General features: G+C 43.1%; 1 protein-coding gene across 4 annotated transcripts in view; it reads left to right on the top strand.

Moving 5' to 3' along the window:
• NCOA2 (nuclear receptor coactivator 2) overlaps positions 1 to 21,852 on the top strand; it is a 244,430-nt gene that overhangs the window by 146,649 nt on the left and 75,929 nt on the right. For all 4 annotated transcript variants that reach the window (XM_082259561.1, XM_082259562.1, XM_082259563.1 and 1 more), the window contains exons 5-10: positions 2,046 to 2,223; positions 10,005 to 10,175; positions 11,696 to 11,797; positions 11,901 to 12,041; positions 13,515 to 13,662; positions 20,258 to 21,518. In XM_082259561.1, the coding sequence (XP_082115687.1) occupies positions 2,046 to 2,223; positions 10,005 to 10,175; positions 11,696 to 11,797; positions 11,901 to 12,041; positions 13,515 to 13,662; positions 20,258 to 21,518 (2,001 nt within the window). The remainder of the gene's footprint in view (positions 1 to 2,045; positions 2,224 to 10,004; positions 10,176 to 11,695; positions 11,798 to 11,900; positions 12,042 to 13,514; positions 13,663 to 20,257; positions 21,519 to 21,852) is intronic.

Genomic DNA, 21,852 nt, shown 5'->3' with positions numbered 1-21,852 from the left:
TGGAGCAATAACTAATATGATCTCTTCCTGGGTTCCTCGTCAGTCCCAGCAGGAGTTCTTTGTCATCTGCTTTCTCTGTGTGGGCTCGGAGTAAAGTTCTGAGTATAATGTATTCAGTCCATGTGTTTTGAAGCAAGTGTAGATAGATAAACAGATGAATCATGAAATTAAACCCACTTGTGCATCCCAGCACATAATTCATGCATTAAGTTTGGTCTGGAAACTAATTATTTTTTTGTAGACTCACTCCACAATATGCTTGATTAATATTCCTTTATCCATTGCTTAAAGTACAAATGGAGGTGATGGATAGCAGATATTCATTTTAAAGGAGAACCCCTGTTAGAATACAAATGTATGTCCGGGGATTTACACCTAGATTTATTTATGCAGAAATGCCTTGCCTGAATGTTACTCACCAGTTCACATGAGGTTTTGTTTGGGGATGGCATTGCATTGTAAGGAATGGCTAGCCTGTTTACACTCAATACTGAAACACTGTTGTACTGCAGACTGATTACATTTAATGATAGAAGCCTAGAACTTTGTGTCACTCTAAATGGGCAAAGGTTAATTGTTAGATGCATATTGATTCTTGGATGTGCAGTTTTGCATAGAGTTTACTGAGGAAGGAAAAATGTACTGTGATTTCGAGTGCAAACTGTTCAAAATTTTGACATACCTTGTTTCAGAATTTTATGACTAGATGTCTTTTTCCTTTTCCAACAATTGAAATGATTGTGTAATCTGCATGGTAGCCGTACAACTGCTGAGTTGAAATTGCAGAACAAGGCAGATAAGCAGTGTATGATTCTTATTTAGTCAGAGCTTAAACGCACTTGCAGTGAGACAAGAACAGCAACAAAGCACAATCAGTGGCACACTACTAAACAAAATACAATATGTGTATTTGGTAAGCAAGTATGGCTGCCCCAGCTACATTGGCAACTTGGTTTATATTTATTTAGTTTAAACTTTAAGATTTACCTTTTATAGCAAACTTCAAGACCATAAGTGTTAACATTGTTCTAAAGCAGGGGTCTTCAAACTATGGCCCTCCAGTTGTTCAGGAACTACAATTCCCATCATGCCTCGTCATGTCTGAATCTCAGAATTTTGCAATGACTCATGGGATGTGTAGTTCCACAACAGCTGAAGGGCCGTAATTTGAGGACCCATGTTCTAAAGGCTGAAGGTTTTTTTTACCTTAGGGAAAAACTTCAGTATGCAGTTTCATCCGCAGCCCCCCTTAATACTTACAGGAGCCCAGATCCAGCGATGTGCATGAGAGCGGGTCTCTGCCTCCTGATTGGCTGGGAGACAGCAGTGGGAGTCCTTGGCTCACGCTGCTTTCAGTCACAGTGAGGAGGGAGTCTTGTGTACACACAGAGCATGGCTCAGTAGCAAGCGCGCAAGAGTGCCCCCATAGCAAGCAGCTTTCTAAGGGGTCACTCGGAGAAGTGGAGGGGCCAGGAGCGCCGGCAGGGGACCCGAGAAGAGGCGAATTGGAGCTGCTCTGTGCAAAACGATTACACAGAGCAGTTAAGTATAACGTTTATTAAAGAATGGAACACATAACATCCCAACTCCTCAGGCACATTTTGTAATGCAGTTGGTAAGATACACAATAGTATGCAAACAGTATAGTCTACCTCCCACAGATCATTGCCTGCTGTATTTTGGTGTAAATAGTCTGGCCTGCCTACTCATGCTGATCATTTTAGCTTGGTATTGACAATGCTGAACTAATAGTACAGCCCAATTGAGACTGACTTCCTGGTGTGTTGATCATGTGATGTCAGCAAGATCCCTCCTCTTTGCCCTGGGCTGCAGATCAGCCTGTAATGTATTGTATGTTGTACTCTGACAAAATACCAAGCCTTTTTTTTTTTAGTTTAGCGCATAGAGAATGCGATGTGAGGCTCAAAACTGAACAGTCTACATAGCTTACATATTTTTTTGCTGTGCTGATGATCCAATCTTGTTTTGCATGGGGTTAAATGGCGGGCTTTCTGTAATGTATTGTACATTTTCTCTTTTTCCAGGCCCTGGATGGGTTCTTCTTTGTGGTGAACCGTGAAGGGAACGTGGTATTTGTCTCTGAGAATGTGACTCAGTATCTCCGGTACAACCAAGAAGAGCTAATGAATACCAGTGTATATAACATTCTTCATGTTGGAGATCACAACGAGTTCATCAAAAACCTGCTGCCAAAGTCTTTAGGTAACTGAGGTTTTTTTTAGTTTCCCTTAAAAAGCTGCTGAAGTGTCAGTGGTGATGAACATGGCTTGCAGCTCTTGTAGTTACAGATTTTGCTCCAAATAGCAGTGGGCCATGTGCAGGCAATCTGTTTCTATAGGCCAGTCTTTCTATTGCTATACCTTTTTATTATTGCAAAGACTTAGGATGCACAGTGTTCTTTCTACCTTATTTATTGTTATCAGTGGGGTATATATTTGGATTAAAAGCTAGTTTCCTTAATTTTGAAAAAAATTGTTTTATGTTTCTAGAAATTTTCCACGTTCTGTTCTAGAAGGAGCACTTCTGACACTCTGAAGTGTTTGTTATCTCTCTGTAGTTAAATGCTACACAGCCAGATTATCACACACAATGTTCAAATTTGTCACATAGCTTACCTTTAATAGGCCTTCTATGGCCATTCTTGAGCTGCCCATCACAATAGGAGCCAAGATCAAAGCAGAACATTACACAAACCTAAAAACATGGTCTGGTCTGACCAAGCTTGCAGCACAACTCTTTGGCCAACCAGTGGCTTGCGTTAGAGTGCTCTAATGAGAACTACAAGTAGGTCTGCCACTGTGGCAGATAAGACTTGTAGTTAAATTATTCAACTGTAGTTCATTACTGTATTTAGAATTGTGTGGTGATTTCTCCTTACTTTCTATTTTTTCTGAAAACAGTTTCCTGAATAAAGTGTGTGGGGGAATCTCATTATTCAGAATATAACATGTTTCTCCTCCCTGTTAAATCACAGCTGCCAGTGCTGGAGGCCCTACTGTGTTCACATCTTTTAAGCCGCGTACACACGGGCCAAATGTTGGGAGACATTTGTCCGGTTAAAAAAATGGCAGACATTTGACCCGTGTATACGTTGGTCTGTCCGACAGAAGCCGGCTGGAAAACCAGTAGTCGACCGACTCCCAATCAGTGCTCTCAGCCAGTGGCAGAGAGCGCTGATCGAAGAGTTCTGGTGGGGGAGGAGGGGGGAAGCCACCCCCTGTTAGAACACATTATCACAGCGGGGGAGGTAATCTCTGTACGTACTTCGCATAGTTAGTGCAGTGGCTTCGACTGGAGCTGACAATTTTTTTTTTTTTTCGTTCAACCCCTGGGTTGAGTGGAAAAAATGAATAGTGTGTACCAGGCTTAAGGTCGGTTCACATTCCTGCGAGTGCGCCGATCGCATGTAATTCGGAGCGCACTGCTCGTTCATTACATGCGATCGGAGGTGCGGATGCCAATTCAGCCATACACTTTGTATCCACACCAAACACCCACATGACCCTTTTTTCCAGCCGCATCAGGATCAGATCGCACAGTGGTTCACACTTGTGCGATCCGATCCTGTGCTAACTGTCAGATTGCACTGCGATATGCGATCAAACTGGGGGTGTCGTTAACATTTCATTGACACCCCCTGCGTATCGCATATGGCAGTGTGAACTGCCAGGGGTGCGTTTGCGATGCGGGAACAGGCTGCGAATTCGCAGCCTTCCCGCATCGCACAAGTGTGAACCGACACTTACTCTCCAGTGTTTTTAAAGCAGCCTGGGCACAGATAAGGACTCTGGGTGTCTTAGGAGATCAGATCATTTGAATGTTAGTGGCCCTCCCAGCTTTAAATACTGAAACAAAAATTAATAATTTATAATTAGAGATGTCAACAGCTGTGCAATTTAAAAATATTAAAAAAAGTTGTTTAGACTGAAATTCGTCTTTAAAAATGAATCAACTTTATTTGAAAATCAGAAGAGATGTCTCTTACAAGAGATTATGTAATCTCTGTAGTCTGATGCTTTTAGGCATGTTGACTGATGATTTCGCCATGGATATATCCAGCAGAATAAATGTAGCATGCATGTTTTCTTTGTGTTCTGCTCTGTTGTTTGTGATATTTTTCTGTGTTTAACAAGTTATGCATGGAACTGTTTGGGTTTCTCAATAATAAGATGAAATTCCACCGGATATAAACATCAAAATGTTTTTTCAGTTCTTGTACTCTTGTCCTCTTTCCTTACCTCCCGCCACTTTCATACGCCACAATCTCCTGGCCTCCCTCTAGAACAAGCTGAGGGAAATCGCACAATACAAGATAAATAGGAGGCATCAGGTGGTCACCTTGGGAAAATGAACTTGTAACTCTCTGTTGTATCTTTCTCCTGTTTTTAAATGTGTTGATTGCAGTTGGAGTTTTTCTTCTTCCACAGTGACTTTATGTACTGTGTGCTTCCTCATATTCATCTTGTATGTGTGGCTTAGATCTAGTCATGTTCACATTGAAATATGCAAAACCCTTCTATTGTAGTACAGTACTAGCCTTTATTGGACTGTTGAGCAGTCTTTAAAGTAAATTAAAACTATGTTAAAAATAATTATGCGATGCCTATATAAATAAGTTGTGATAAAAGGACTTACATTTTTACTTCTAATGGAGAAAATGCTTCTCCAGGCTCCCTCCAGTGTTGGCCATGTGATCATGTGCCTGCCTTCAAGAAAAAAAATAAAAATAAAATGTATATATAATATAATGTATATATATGTGTGTGTGTGTGTGTGTGTGTGTGTATATGTATGTATATATACAGGTCTACCTGAAAGGATACATACTCACCTATAGGGCTGTAGCATTGGTATGATGATGCAGCGACCCCCTCCCTGCCGGCTCCAAGCCCAAGAACTGAGCCATCACATGACCGCTGATCACTCAGTTCTCGGCATATAAATAATATATAATTTTTTTATATTCTTATGCAATTTGCTACACAAGCCATATTGTATTTGGTGTATGGAATGCCCCCAGGAATGTAATTTCCAGCTTGTCTTTGGCTTACTGATTTTTGGCTTACTGATTTTCACAGAAGTTTGCACTAAAATACAAATTCAAATTTTAGATTTGGCGGCCATGTTTATGTAGCCTTAGCGGGCATTTTCTGGTGGTTTCTCATTGCTATTAGCGGTGGCCATGACTGTGAAGCATATATGGGCAGTGATTTCGGCGGTGGAAGCCCCTCCTTATCACCTGGTGCTGACTCCTGGATCTTTCTCTTCCTGATCGCTGCATGTATGGGCAGATGGCCTGGTGCTGCAGTGCCTGATCGGTGGGTGGTGGGGCTGTCCCTACCAGTGTTTTTTTGTGGGTTCCCCTTTTTCACTTATGGGGTTTCTGGAGCACATTTCTCCACCTGATTCCCTCTGGGGCTGCCGGGCCCTCCAGGCCCTCTTTGTACCCAAGGTGGATTTGGTCCTGGGGAAACGGGCTAGCATAAAGCGTCTCCCGTCTTCACCTGCCTCATCTGTCTCCTCAGATCCTGAATCTGATTCGTACGCGAGTCACCCTGCTGGGTCTGTGTCCACACACCCTGTTTTCTCAGATAGTGGGGATGATTTCTCTGCTCCTATAGCCGCACATGAAAAGGCGCTGGTGGATGCACTGATTGTATCTGTGCATGAGACTTTAAAAATGAAGAATGCGGCTGATGCCGCATCTGAGGCGTTGGTTCCTTTTTGCACCCACAAGCCCTCCAGAGCGGCAAGGGTGTTCCCCTTTCTCGCTTACTTTGACAAAATTGTCACTAAACAGTGGGGTTGTCCAAAATGCCCCCATGTGGTCACTAAGCGTTTTGCTATGCGGTACCCTTATGAGGATTCCCTGCTTAAAAAGTGGATTGTCCCACCTGTGGTGGTCTCTCTGGGTTTTTAGGTTAAACAAAGCAACTATGATTCCGGTTGAGGAGTCCCCTGCCTTTAAGAACCCGGCTGACAGAAAAGCGAAGGCTGTGGCCCGCCATATGTATACTGTGGCTGGTTCGTCTTTTAGGCTGGTTTTTACTATTTCCCTGGTGTTACAAACTCTGATCGAGTGGGCCAAGTTTTTACGCCAGGACCTGGAGGGGGAGCAGCTTCCCCCTGCCTTTGCTGAGCTGGCAGACCAGTTGGTCTAGGGGCTGCAGTTTGTCTGTGATGCCTCTTTAGATGTGGTTTTTCTGATTGTGATGCTGTCTGTCTCCACAGTGGTTCTTAGGCGTGTTATTTGGCTTAAATGCTGGTCTGCGGACCAGACTTCTAAGACGTCCTTATCTGATCTGCTCTTCCTAGGGGATCGCCTGTTTGGAGCTTCCCTAGATGACATCATTAAGGATCTCACTGAGGGGAAGAGTACCTTTCTTCTGCAGGCTAGTAAGGGCAAGGAGCTCTGTCGTAGACGTGGTCAATCCTTCTCGGCTTATAAGAAGTTTTTTTTTTTTTTTTTTTGTCCCTCAGGGTCTCAAAACAAGGGATCAAAACCCTTCAGGGCCTCCTCCAGAGAATCCAGATGAACCTGGTCTGGCAAGCCGAGAGCGGGCTTCTCCAGACAAGGCGTCCTCACCCGTATGTGGGGTGGGACGACGCCTTCTGTGGTTTTTGGACCCGTGGACCTCTCTGGTACAGGACAAGTGGGTCACGAAACCATACGGTCCAGGAACAAGATCGAGTTGCGTTCCTACCCTCTGCAAAGGTTTTTTCCCTCCAACTTGCGCCTGTCCCCAGACCACTTACGGGGTCTCTTTGGGGCAGTGCAAGACTTGCTGAGCCAAGGGATATTTGTCCCTGTTCCTATTTTGGAACATTTTCAGGGTTTTTTTTCAAACCTAATGGTGTCTACCTTCGAGGCGGTTCCGTTTGCATAGTTCCACACGAGATCTCTGCAAAGAGAGATTCAAATGGGACAAGAATCCAGTCTATAGACAATCTGATCTGGCTGAGCCAGGGTACGAGAGGGTCTCTGATCTGGTGGCTTCATTCTCCGGCTCTTCGCCAGGGCAAATCCTTTCTCCCCTGTACTGGACGGTGGTCACCACGGATGCCAGCCTGTCTGGGTGGGAAGGCGTCCTCGAAAAAGATTCTGCTCAGGGGTCTGGACACAGAGTCCAGACTGCCAATCAATGTAATGGAGCTCCCAGCAATCATACTTTGGATCATTGGACGGATCGTTTTTAGTGGTTTCCGATGCAAATTCAATCAGACAATGCCACGGCTGTCTATCAATCACCAAGGGGGCACAAGAAGTGTCCTGGCGGCTCGGGAAGTAGCCAACATTCTAATTTTGGCAGACCGTTTAGTTCCAGCCATCTCTGCTGTACACATTCCGGGAATGGAAAATTTGTCAGGCTAATTACCTCGACAGGCGTTGGACCAGGGGGAATGGTCAGTTCATCTAGAGGTGTTTCATCAGTTGTGCCTCCAGTGGGGTACTCCCGAGGTGGACTTGTTGGCCTCTCCTCTAAACAGGAAGGGTTTGTGGCATGGACTTCGGACCCTCTGGCGGATGCCGCAGACGCGCTGGTGGCCCTGTGAGGTCAGTATCGTCTGATTTACGCCTTTCCCCCTCTGCTTCTGTCAAGATTTCTGCGCAGGATCAAGGCAGAAGGTATTCTGCTCATCTTAGTGGCTCCAGACTGGCCTCGCCGGTCTTGGTATGCCTATCTGGTATGCCAGTTTTCCTTGGAGACTCCCTCTCAGGGAAGATCTGCTGTCCCAAGGGCCAATCTTCCATCCTGCTTTACAGTGGCTGGCTTTAAAGGCTTGGCTGTTAAAATCCAGGTGCTGAAAGACCATTGGCCACACTTTCCTTGGTGCATACTTTTACCCAGGGATTTCGACACTTGACTCCTCTGGTGAGGTCTCCATTGCTGCCTTGGGACCTCAATTTAGTCCTTTCAATCCTCCAGAAACCTCCTTTTGAAATTCTTTGGGAGGTTCCCCTGCTTAAGTTATCCCAGAAGGTGGCCTTTTTGGTGGCAATCCCTTTTGCGTGCAGGGTGTCGGAGCTAGCGGTGTTGTCTTGTCGTTCACCTTACTTGGTGATTCACAGAGATGAGATGGTTCTTTGCCCCTGTCCGACGTTCCTTCAAAAAGGTTGTCTCTGATTTTCATTTGCGGGAAGACACTGTGTTGCCTTCTGTGTCCCAGACCAAAACACCCTAAGGAAATTGCCTTGCATTCCTTGGATGTCGTTTGGGAAATTAGGGTGTACCTGGCAGCTACGGAGTCTTTTGGAAAGTCAGACTCTCTATTTGTGCTCACTGACAGACCTCGGAAGGGGTTTTCCACTTCTGCTGCGACCATTTCCAGATGGATCAGACAGACGGTGTTTCAAGCCTATTCAATTAGACTCAGATTAGATTAGATTCAGACAGTCAGGCCTATTCCATCAGTGGTCAGGTTCCTCCTTTCACTGTCGGGGCACACTCTGCTAGGGCGCTTGATGCCTCCTGGGTCTTCCGTCTTAAGGTGTCGGTGATGCAGGTTTGCAAGGCGGGTACCTGGTCGTCTGTGCACACCTTTACAAAAGTGCATTTGTTGGCATCTGCGAATGCTTCCTTTGGCCGCAAGGTTTTGTAGGCTGCTGTTTAGAGGACCTGGTCCTTTTTGAGGGTGTATTGTTTTTTTTTTTTCAGGTGAGCTCCTGTTGTTCTTGGTTGAGCTTAGTGTTACCTGGTTGGCTGTGGTTTAGCCTTGGGGAATATTTTTTTTCGGCTGTTCCCACCCCTCATGTTTAACACTTCTTTGTGACGTCCCAATGGTTAAGAAGATCAGGAGCGTGTCCATCAATAAACGATGGAGAAAATGGGATTTTTGTCTTACCTTAAAATCCATTTCTCTGATAATTGATGGAAACAGCACCCACCCCTCTGTGGAGTTAGGTTATGTATTCTTTTGACACTGCTTGTTACTAAACTGAATCCTAGAGCCGGAAGTTGGTGTATACCACCTGGGACTGCCCATAGGCATAGTGAAGCTTTTTTTCTGCCTAGTGTCCTACTCCTGTCCAGCTCCTGTGGATTTTACGGTCAAACAAAAATCCCATTTTTGTTTTGTTATACTCTACCAGGCTTAAATACTTCCAAAGATATGCAGACGCTTCAGCTTTTCTAATCAGAACAGTGAGTTCATTTGCTAATTATAACTATTCAATTCCTCCAATTCAGTATCCAAATGATATAGTGAAACTTTTTTTTTTTTTTTTTTTTTTTTTCTTCAGGGCAGGTAAAAGTTTAAGATCTGAGCAATATGCATTGATCACACAAAGGATATTCATTTTATTTTTCTCTAAAGTGGAGTTTCTCTTTAAAAGAGTGGGGTAGAACTTAAAGGGTTAGTTCACATTTTCAGAAAAAATGAGGTGGTGAACAAACACCATAATCCCTTCCCCAGACCCTGCTGTACTTCATGGGTAATGAGGTGTCAGTGCCCTCACAGCTGGTTGTGTAGAGGTCCAGGGATTTGAAATTCCCGCTGTTCTCTCTCTATTCTATCTGCAGTGCTTCCGGGACAGATCATAGTGTTGCTCTGTGCCGGTTGACCAGTCAGAATCCATCCTGGATCCATCCCAGAAATCCTGCAGAAAGAAGAGGGAGAAGACTTGGGATTTCCAATTCTTGGGCTGCTACACTGACTGTGTGGGCACTGACCGCTCATGGAGGTGAGTACAATGGGGGGTGGGGAGGGTTTACAGTGTTAGTTCACCTTACACCTACTACATCATACTACGAAAATTGCATATAAGTTTTAGCATGTGTGTTTACATATCCAGGACAACTGGACAAGGATCTGCAAGTACCAGTGCAGAGGGTGTTGATGCTTTTTTTTGTGCCTTTTAGTTGTAGTGCCATGTTAACCACAACTAATATACTATACTATATGTTTTCTTCACTCTAGCCCCCCCCCCCCTCCCTTTTTTTTTCTTGGGTTTAAATAATTGCAATAATGTACTTTTTCTACAGTGAATGGGGGACCTAGACGTAATAGCCATACTTTTAATTGCCGTATGCTGGTAAAGCCAATCACAGAGAGTGAAGAGGAGAACCACGATGGACAGGAAACACACCAGAAATATGAAACTATGCAGTGCTTTGCTGTATCACAACCAAAGTCCATTAAAGATGAAGGAGAAGGTACAGGCATTATCTCACTCTTCTAAGATAAGGAATTAACAGTCGTTTTGTTTGACGCATTCTCCATGTTTTGTTTTCCTGACATAACGAACTTGTGAACCATGTTTGATATACATGGAAAGCAGGAACTGTTAATACTGTACACAACTGTAACATACATATAGAATGGATCATGTAGTAATTCTATGCACACTTGCTGCTGTGTTTAGCTACTTATGCGTTTTATACATAGCACATGTGCATGTATGCAAGGAGTAATTTTCCCATGACTTGTAATGTTAATCCTTAAGGGTTAAACTCTCAATAATGAGTATTTTAAGTGACAGAAGAGATCATTTAATAGCTTCCTCCCATACATCCCCAAATCAGAAAAAGGTGACTGGCTCCAGATTTGCATGGGGCTGATATAGTATCATTGTGAAAGGTCTGCACGTCAACGTCAGCCGCAAAGGTGCTTGCTGTCCAGAACTAGTGATTTAAACACATTCACTTATAGGACAATTAAAGTGGTTCTTTCAAGTGAACCAAAGGTAGGTACAATTTGAATAACACCGTACATGCTATGGTTTTGTTAACATGTTTGGTTAACACTGTTGTCAGTGCAGAAGCAAACCCTGCGCACTCACATCTTACATTCCTGTGGAGTGACATATGGCAAACATTTTGTGTCTAATGTTCAGTGATCAGATTGTTTCGCAAATAACCAAATTGTTATTGTGGGTATCTTTCTAAATTTTGGGAAAAAAAAGCAAACTAGCTGAACTGTAGAGTCCATACTAACTGAAAGCTGATCATATGCAGTTGGAAAAGGTTGAATGTTAAAGAAGTGATTAAACACCTACAGTACACGTGTACTCCTCCGTCCCAAGTATGTATTGGCTCTATGTGGCTCAAAGCACTTATGCTCATCTGGCATCGATGAGAACAGTTGGGGATTTTTCTCGAGCTGATCCTTTGTTTTTCCACATTCTCTTATTAAGTACCTATAGTCACAGGATGATCTGTGTGATCTAGCTGATTTTAATTTCATGTCAGTGGGTATTGGTAAACACCTCTGCGGTAATCTTTCTCTGGGGTGGAAGATGCAATCAGAGCAGTTTAAATTTGTTTCCTGCTGAAATAAGGCCAGTGATGGTTATATGTGGCTTTACTTCTGCTTTCCCTCTCCAGAGGCAGCAACCTGAACATTAAAGCACTCCAAACTTTCTTTTCTTGTAAAATATATTTAAAAAATACACAATTTGTAACATCTCACCTGTGCCTGATTGCTGCTAGCTTTATCTACGAGACTGCTTCATTGACATCTGAACCTGTCAGAATTGCAAGTTTCAGATTATGGGCACTAATGTGTAGAAAAGGGTTTATAATAAAACAAATTTTGTGCAGCCTTTTAAACATTTTTATTGCAGGATAATGTAACCTCTGCCTACCTTTTTCTAGCTTGCCTTTGACCTAAAGAATATTCATCCTTGTAGCTTTTGAGTTTGTCAGTTTTTTAGGTATTCTTTTTTCTCTTGAAGATTTTCAGTCCTGCTTGATTTGTGTGGCGAGAAGAGTACCTATGAAAGAGAGGCCTCCGATCCCCTCATCAGAAACATTCTCAACGCGTCAGGACTTGCAAGGTAATGCTACATCACCCTTACCTGCTACTATTTCAGAATTCCGGTACTTTTTTTTTTTTTACACCTTTTGAATTGGCTGTATATAATATTATTGTTTTTCTAGGTAAAATAACCTCTCTGGACACTAGCACTATGAGGGCACTTATGAGACCCGGTTGGGAGGATTTGGTGAGGCGATGTATTCAGAGGTTCCATGCTCAACCTGATGGCGAACTTTCTCTCAGCAAAAGGCATCATCAAGAAGGTATCCATTTTTTTAATAAAAGACTTCTACCTGATGTGTCTCAAATCAAACATTGTGTTTATCCTGTCAGTATAATATCTTAAAAAGCATGCTTTAGTTCAGAAACTTACAAGCTTTATGTGAAAAGCAGCTGACCAATTGATAGACCACCATAAAAAAAAAAGATAACCCCAGTACACTGCTTCACTCACTCTCGGCATCACAGACATGCTGAACTGAAGATTAATGGCTACCATCATAGCTGGCCTCCTGGCAGCTGCACGGTATCCTGTGATATAAGCATAGCACGCACAGTGCTAGTGCTTCAACATAAACAAGTAAATGGCATGTAGATATTTATTACAGGTACTTTGTATAGCGCTGGCAATTTACGTAGCCCTTTACATATGTATAGTACATTCATATCAGTCCCTGCCCTCAAGAAGCTTACAATGTCAGGTCCCTACTCACATTCATTTATACACATACTAGAGCTTATTCATAACAGGAGCCAGTTAACCTACCAGCATGTCTTTGGAGTGTGGAAGGAAACCCCGGAGTACCCAGAGGAAACCCACCCAGGCACAGAAAATATGCAAACTCTAGGCAGGTAGTGCCGTGGTTGGGATTCGAACGGATGACTCTGCTGCCAGGTATAAATACTAACCACTTAGCCACTGTACTGCCCCATATTGACTAACCATGGCAGCAAGATGGGGCAGGGCCTGGATCCTGTGGCAGAAAGGAAAATCTAGTCTGATATGGCCTCCGTGTCTGTGGGGTGGATTGAGGACACTGTTGCCTTTCCAGGCAATTGGGATACCTAGCAGACCGTTGGAAGACTAGTAACTTGAAGCAATACTAAATACAAACATCATTGTATTTTGTTTTTCCTCAAATGGAGGTACAGCAGAGGCACCCTTGGACAGCCAGCATTGTCAACCTCTGGAGAGGGTAGTTTTAGATGGGCTTGACTAACAAAGTAGATAAAACCTTCATGAATTTAATTGCATTGTTACATTGGTACAAGGCATTCTGTGATTGGTGCTTGTGCCAAACGAGCGCCCCTTGTTTTCACTGTTTTAGTCTAGAGTGGATTAAACCAGCTGCTGAATGTTACCAAGTAACTTAATACTTTGGTGTGGTGCTTCACTCTGCAGATTCGAGTATTACTTTCACATTCCAAGGTTTTAGTGGCCCTTCCTTAGTTTACAGAAGCAGCACACATATCACCCACATGCCCCTTTGGGATACTATCATTATGTCTTAGTTAAATGTATTCAAAAGCATCATCTACCTAAGGTTCTAGTGCCATCAATCTACTATTTCAGTTATAAGGGAAGAGTGACTGCTCCAAGTTCTGGTCAATAGATAGATATACGTACAAAACCACTGTATACAGGTTTGACAGTATTTGTACTTGTTGTTAAGGTGAATGCCAGGTATGTGAATGTATATGTTCTAAAAGTCCTTGTATTTCTTTGTTCCTTTTAGTTCTCAGGCAAGGGCTCGCATTGAGTCCAATATACCGGTTTTCATTGTCAGACGGCACGATTGTTGCAGCCCAAACAAAGAGCAAGCTCATCCGCTCCCAGAATACAAATGAACCTCAACTTGTGATATCCATACATATGCTTCAAAGGTAAGGGGTACAGTGTTGGGGTTCCTTTAGAGATTTTGGGCAATATGTTAACCACTTCAATAAAAAATATCTAATAAAATCGTGAGGACAGTACAAACACCCCCAAAATTGTCACTCTTTGCAAAATGGACACCTCTTAGGTGAACTTATTTTTTTCCCATGACTTTTTGGAAGTTAATAAACGTGCTGGAATTGATGTGGTTAAGGTGTCACCCACTAAAACCAAGTACAAGTTTTATGTTAATTGTTAAAGGATGCTTTTCTGAAGGATGAAAGTAAATTGCACTGAATTTGCATTTTGTGCAATAGTTTAATATGAATAAACTTTAAACTTTCCCACAATCATTGAAGGTCAATAGGCACTTAAAAACTGTCCACTCCCACCCCTCCATCATTAGTGGTCACTGGTGGTTTAAAACCCATTAACAAAAAAAAAAATCCTACAATCAGAGGCCAGTGTCACTTTCATACCCTCCACCTTGGATAAATAGTAACTTTCACTGTGATCTCCTTTTCCAGTTGGGTTCTGGATCAGGCTGCAATCCTCGTTTTTCTCATTCCTCTATTGTGTGAGGAAGGGGGTGGGGGACTCTGGCATGTAAACACAGGGACAGGAGTGTTCACATTTAGGATCGTTGTGATAGGCCAGTGATGGTGAAATTTGGCACCCCAGATGTTTTGGAACTACATTTCCCATGATGCTCATGCACTCTGCAATGTAGTTGAGCATTATGGGAAATGTAGTTCCAAAACATCTGGGCTGCCAAGATTCGCCATCACAGCAGTTACAAGGCACACAACCGATCTCTGCTTTTCCTTTTTCCTTCAACATATAGGTTTTCATTGACCAGTCTGTAACCGTTTTACTTTAAATAGTTTGAAAATGATAGCAGCAGTGGGGAGGGGTCCCCACAGCCTGATAGAATGAACTGAGACCACTTGGGGCACTGGGCAGTTGTCCAGTTTGCTCCCCCTGCTGATTTGCATTTATAGCCCAAGTCTAGAGTAATGTGATATTATTAGCCCTGAAGTGTTTACATACCAGAGTGAATTGTCAGTTATTTGTAGCTTGCCTCTACAGATCAGTGTCGGGGGTCTCAGATTGATACCATGTTTTGCCGAAATAAATTCTGCAACCTGCTTAGCAAACCAGCTGTTTTCCCAAGACACAGATTCCACCAAGTGTCACTCTAAAACACTCATAGCAAGCAGACTTGTCTCAGCATGTTACTATGATGATGTGTGTGTATATATATATATATATATATATATATATATATATATATATATATATATATATATATATATATATATATATATATAAATATATAGCACTCGCAAACAGAAAATTGCATTTTAATTTTATCTTCATAACTTATAAAGCCTGTGTTCTTGGCTGGGGTGGAGCTTTTTGTCCACAAACATCCTACTTTATTAAGAGTAATACATTCCAGTATGGGTCATAAAATCCACTATGCAAACAGTCTTCCCTGATAGCTGATTTATGTAATGATTAGGCCTCAACCAAAATAGAAAGACTCATTGGCAAGAAGGAGTTTTTATAGGCAAGTATTATGATTGTTGGCTGTTAAAGTTTTAGCAGCCGTCAGTGGGGATTTACAATGTGGAGATCTAAAGTTACCATATTTGCAAAACAGGTGTTGTAATGTAGCTGTGTATACCCACATGTAATCTATAGTTAGCCTGGCTCAAGCACAAGATTTCAGCCCTTGGATGATCACTTTAGTGCATATTGGGAATATACCACAGATTTTTACAAATTGATTGTGTTTGCAAAATATTTTATTGATCATGTAAAAGCGGAATTCTTTGACCAGTGGTATGCAAGGTTCAAGAAACATACCTTGCAAAATCAGGAGAGACTTCAACTTCTCAAAATAAACCCATTATAGTTTCCTATTGCAATAAAGAGTAAATCTTATATGACACAAACTCTGGACTGGTTACTTTTCAGCTTTGTTAAAGTGTAAGAAATAGCTTCAGGCCACTTCCTCTTGTGGTTTTTTCCAGTGCAAGTTTAAAAATGAAAAAAGCATAAGTTAGCTATAAGCACTGGGAGCACTTCTCATACACAAGACCCATATTGCCATAAACCATTTTTTCCCTAATCTTTTTCCTTGTTCATTAAGGGAAACGCATTTTTTTAACCTTCAAGTTTTTTTCTCCCATCTTAGGGTCATGTTGGATACTGCCAAACAAAAAAAAAATCTAGGCCAGCCCAGGAAAACCCCTTTTACTACTAAGTATGCCTCGGTTTTTTGTTAGTGTCTTAAGATGGGCATATTTGCCCTCCAGCATCTCAAGTAAGGGAAATGGGCAGTTAAGCCTTGCACATGCTTGAATGGTCCCATAGTCTTCTGAGACCTGTGGTGTCCCAGAAGACTGCAGAGGGGGCACACTTTGGGCTCAGATCAACGCTGCGCATCTGACCAGATGAGGGAGAAGGTCCCTGTCAAAATCATGTACCTGCTCCTCCCTCCACCCCAAAAAGTGCCAAATGTGGCAGTGGAGGATGCAAACAAGCGTAACCTCCCCTTTCGGGGTGAAGTTCCACTTTAAGGTGGTTCTTTGAGCTGCGGGAGGTTCACTGTTTTTTCTTGAGCCTGATAGTAATTATTTTTTCTTTGGTACCCACTCAGTTGCATTTCTTTGGGATGTTAAAGACATCTACTATCCCTCAATGAACAAGAAAGAGAATGTAATTTTGGTACTCCCCCCCCCCCCCCCCCCCCTCCCCATAAAATCCTTTCTTGGAGGGCTACAGGCATCATCTCTCTACATTTTATATGTGTACCCTCTTGGAGTTTCTTTGCTATAGAACTGAGGCGGCTTGATGGTGGGAGGAGTCATCCTGGGCTGGCCTAGAGAGAGGAGTCATCCTGGGCTGGCCTAGAGAGAGGAGTCATCCTGGGCTGGCCTAGAGAGAGGAGTCATCCTGGGCTGGCCTAGAGAGAGGAGTCATCCTGGGCTGGCCTAGAGAGAGGAGTCATCCTGGGCTGGCCTAGAGAGAGGAGTCATCCTGGGCTGGCCTAGAGAGAGGAGTCATCCTGGGCTGGCCTAGAGAGAGGAGTCATCCTGGGCTGGCCTAGAGAGAGGAGTCATCCTGGGCTGGCCTAGAGAGAGGAGTCATCCTGGGCTGGCCTAGAGAGAGGAGTCATCCTGGGCTGGCCTAGAGAGAGGAGTCATCCTGGGCTGGCCTAGAGAGAGGAGTCATCCTGGGCTGGCCTAGAGAGAGGAGTCATCCTGGGCTGGCCTAGAGAGAGGAGTCATCCTGGGCTGGCCTAGAGAGAGGAGTCATCCTGGGCTGGCCTAGAGAGAGGAGTCATCCTGGGCTGGCCTAGAGAGAGGAGTCATCCTGGGCTGGCCTACGGAGAGGAGTCATCCTGGGCTGGCCTACAATTTTTTTTTTTTTTTTTGCCAGTGTCCAATTCTGTGTTAGGCGGGAATATAACCCAAAGGTTAAAAATTTCTGTGTCCCTCAATGGAGTTCCAGAAAAGGATTTGCATGAGGATAATTGTGTTTAAGGCAAAGCAAGCATCTGCACTCCTTTGTAGTGAGCCTGTCACCCATTTGAACATTTTTAACCTACATGACAAAGAGCAAGCATCTGCCATTCCTTTTTTTTTTTTTTTTTTTCTGTCACCAAATCTTTTTCTGTGCACTTTATGAAGAAGGTTCAATTTTGATACTTTGTGACCAGTTGGGGGTGGTTTGTGTTGACCTTCTAAGGCTCCGTACACATATTCCGATTTCTACCCAAGATCCCAAATCTTTGCAAATCGCGGGACACCTGTGCGATTCCGGTGACTTTCAATGGATCCCCAAATGCGGCGCGACTTTACTGCGATTGTCGCATGATGGATTGCGGTAAAATCGCACAAACAGAATTGTGGGGCACCTGTTGCCCAAAAAAAAGTACACGATTCTGTTTGCGTGACTTTACCGTGATTCAACGGACGACAATCACGGCGAAATCGCGATGCGTTTGGGGTGAAATTGCAAGTCATGGGAATCACACGGGCGTCCTGGAATGTGCTGCCCGCGATCCGAGATGTCAATATGTGAATGGAGCTTAAAGTGGAGTTCCACCCATTTTTAATAAATCGGATTACATAGATGTATGTAATCCCCTTAAAATGACTTTTACCAATGGAAAGTTTTTTTTTTTTTTTTTTTTTTTTTTTGCTAGTAAATACCTTCTTTTCTGCTTTATTTATCCTCTTCTCACTTCCGGGTCTGGTCGGCGATTATGTCATTCGGCGATTCGCAGTGTGTGCTGGGATGTATCTCAGGGCATGAAATCTCGCATAATTACACAGGAGATGAGCTGTACTGCGTATTCTGCCCCGCCTCCGCCCGCCTCCTCTCAGTGAGCTGTACTGTATGTATGGTATACACGGCCTCAATACAATACATACATTACAGCTCACTGAGAGGAGGCGGGGCAGAGCACGCAGTGCAGATCATCTCCTGTGTAATAATGCAAGATTTCATGCCCTGAAATACATCCCAGCACATACTGCGAATCGCCGAATGACGTAATCGCTGTCCGGACCCGGAAGTGAGAAGAGGATAAATAAAGCAGAAAATAAGGTATTTACTAGCAACAAAAAAAAAAAAAAACTTTCCATTGGTAAAAGTCGTTTTAAAGGGGATTACATACATCTATGTAATCCGATTTATTAAAAATGGGTGGAACTCCACTTTAAATCTCTTAAAGCGATACATGTATATATTAAAGGAATCTTTTGGTTTGTATGCACGTTTTGTTTCCAGGAACAGCAATTGTTTTCTTTTGAAGGTAAACAAGCCAACATGCATAATTTTCCTACATCGGCACTGCTCAAGTATTTGCATAATGAAAGCAATGTTTTTGTTTACAGGCCAGAAGTTATTAAACCGAAAAGAACTCCAACAGAGTAGAAGTAGATCTCCCAGATAATCCCAAGAGCTCCGAATCTACTTTCTCTATATCTAATTCTATTTTTCTCTTTTATAATATACAATTCCTTAAGAATTTCTCCTAGAATATAAAAATTCTTAGGTCTATTGGATTGACCCTGTCACTGTTAATAGCTTTGAAGGACCCGGTTTGTAAAAGAAGCAGCTTAGTGGTTTTTAACCCAAAAGCAAACCTTTCTTATATTGCAGCTTACCAATTCTTAGATGGATTTCTTTCCTTTATTTTCATGTGGGATCCTGCCAGTAAGTCTGCTTTTAAACAGAACAAGCTTTCTTGCGGCTATAGCAATTAAGGGGATGAGACAAACCATTTACCACTGACGGGGTGCTTACAATGGTCAGCTTTTATTTATGTAAAACATTTATCCTAAAAGGAACCAAACTGATTTTGCTGTAACGGCTTTATAATTCATGAGCTGGAATTCAGCTTCAGTTTGTTAGTGTATTTAAATCTGCTAGTACATCTAATACCCCCCCTTCACCCGACTGACAATGCTGTTGTCCAAATATGCCGATTTTGCTCCTTTATCCAGAGTATGGGCATTCTATTACAGGAGGTGTGTTACTGGCAGGATCACCAGATGAAAACTGAGGGGAGAAAGACGAATGCAGACACTTAACCTAATGATTGGTAAACTGTAATATACTGCATTTTTTGGTTTTGGGTTTGATACCGCTTTCCTGCAGGGGGAATAGTGATCCCCACTCTCTTGAAGAGCTCTGGGTGCCGCTGCTATCTGACACTTCAGGGTTTGTCATATAGTGGTTCTTACTTCTGGCCCCTGGAACACTGTAAGGCACTGCAGTTACTTAGGGGTCTGACGGGAGGAACCAAAGCAGGGAAACCCTATCCAACACTCTCGGAAGAGTTGGATAGCATCAGTGCTTAGAGCTCTTAGTCAAGTATAAATATGTAGAATGGCTCCTTCTCAGTGTTTGGATGATGTGCATTACAGTCAGTAAAAAAAAGTCCTGTTCCCTTAAGCCAGCCATAGACAGTTTGAATCTCATCCGGTTGAACAGGGACCTGCTGAGATTCGATCCATCTATGGGCAGACTGATTGTACTCACGTGGATTGATGGAACCAGCGTGTTGGATTTCCAGCATGCTATTATTGCCAGCGGCTAAAGCCGATTGCAATAATTATTGTGTTCTCCCGGCAGGGATGGCTTGATTCCCCCTGTGCGATTTTCTTTCCTGTAAATCATGGCAACCGGAAATAAAATCCCATAATCTTAGCCAGCTTTACATACCCCTGATGTCTTTTAGTTGTATTTAAAAAGAAAATTCCATACTCTAGATTCCAAAAAGTAACTGTCAACACTGACAGACTTGGTCCAAAGGTAGAAAATGTCTTTTACTGCAGGTCTGTTGAGAATCTCTGAAAACTGGTGTGGTAACCATCAGCATTGTTATGTACGCTGGCAACGAGTACCTCTTTGGACATGTTTTGGATTTCGTTTTCAATGGTTGCAATCAGGTCTGTGTTTCCTACAAAAGACTATTATTGGACACTGTTTTTACATGTGATTTGAGATAACATCAGTGGGTTATACCCAATTTGTCATGTGGCAGTATGGCATTTTAACATTTGTTTTTTTTTCTCCCAGAGAACAGAATCTGTGTGGAATGAATCAGGACTTGGCTGGACAAAGTATGGGAAAGCCGATGAATCCAGTCTCCAGCAGCCCGGCTCATCAGACAATGTGCAGCGGAAACCCTGGTCAGGATATGACCATAAGTAGCAATATGAATTATGCCATGAATGGCCCAAAGGAACAAATGGGCTTGCCAGCAGGCAGATATGGTGGTTCTGGGGGAATGAACCATGTCTCCAGCATGCAAGCTGCCACTCCTCAGGGTAATAACTATGCACTCAAAATGAATAGCCCATCGCAGGGAAGTCCTGGCATGGGTCAGGGTCAGCCTAGCTCTATGCTTTCACCAAGGCATCGTATGAGCCCTGGAGTGGCAGGGAGCCCACGTGTTGCACCCAGTCAGTTTTCCCCTGCAGGAGGTTTGCATTCTCCAGTTTGTAGTAGCACAGGAAATAGCCATAGTTTTACCAACAGCTCTTTAAATGCACTTCAGGCTCTTAGTGAGGGCCATGGTGTCCCTCTGGCCCCACCTATGCCATCACCTGACATGAAAGGGGGTAATTTACAGAATTCACCCAATAGCATGAACCCTCCTCAGCTCAGAAAGATGGGCAGCGTGGACTCTAAAGACAATTTTGGACTTTATGGGGAGCAGTCTGAGGGTGCAACTGGACAAACAGAGACCGGGAATCGTTCATCTGAGCAGAAGGATTGTAACGAAAACATGGCTTCTGCTGGGGACAAAATGGAAGGTCAAAACAGACTGCTGGATAGTAAAGGTCAGACAAAACTATTGCAGCTGCTCACCACAAAATCAGATCAGATGGAACCTTCTCCACTATCTGCTAATATGGGAGATACAAACAACAAAGACTCCATGGGACATTTTGCATCCAATAGTTTGTCTGCCTCAGCACACGGAACCTCACTGAAAGAGAAGCATAAAATTTTGCACAGACTTCTTCAGGACAGTAGCTCACCTGTTGACCTGGCCAAGCTCACAGCAGAGGCCACTGGAAAAGAACTGAATCAGGAGTCCAATAGCACAGGCCCTGGCTCCGAGGTGACTATAAAGCAGGAACCAGTGAGCCCTAAAAAGAAAGAAAATGCACTACTTCGTTACTTATTGGATAAGGATGATAGTAAGGATAATCTGGGAGATATCACACCCAAGATAGAGCGAATGGATAACAAGATGGATCCCTCAGGCTGCAACAAATTAACAGCTGTGAAAACCGAAAAAGAGGAGCCAGGCTATGGTCCAGCTGATCAGGTAAGCACAATGGTTAATTAAAATAAAATGTACAGAAGTGATTATGCCATGAGGCCTCAGTGTTGGTGCTTTTGTTTTACCTGTGTCCGTATGATCACAAACACATATGGGGGCTTTAAAGCCGAGAGATCCACTTTTATATAAAATAGTGGGATGATATATGCAGTCATGAAAATTCAGGCAGTAATGAATATGGCGTTTAATCAGACCTGCTAAGCGTTGGTCACTCAACTAGTCTGATGTCTGGTCTGTTTACAGAAGTTTCCCCCACTTAATATTCTAGTGACCAGAGAAAGAAAGGTACACCGCTCAGGCAGTTGGAACTTCACAGCCA

Source organism: Pelophylax lessonae, assembly GCF_965119305.1.
Source record: "Pelophylax lessonae genome assembly, chromosome: 5".
In the NCBI taxonomy this organism is placed as follows: domain Eukaryota; kingdom Metazoa; phylum Chordata; class Amphibia; order Anura; family Ranidae; genus Pelophylax; species Pelophylax lessonae.
Note: the sequence above shows the minus strand (reverse complement) of the source record. Positions and strands in the feature narration are given on the sequence as shown.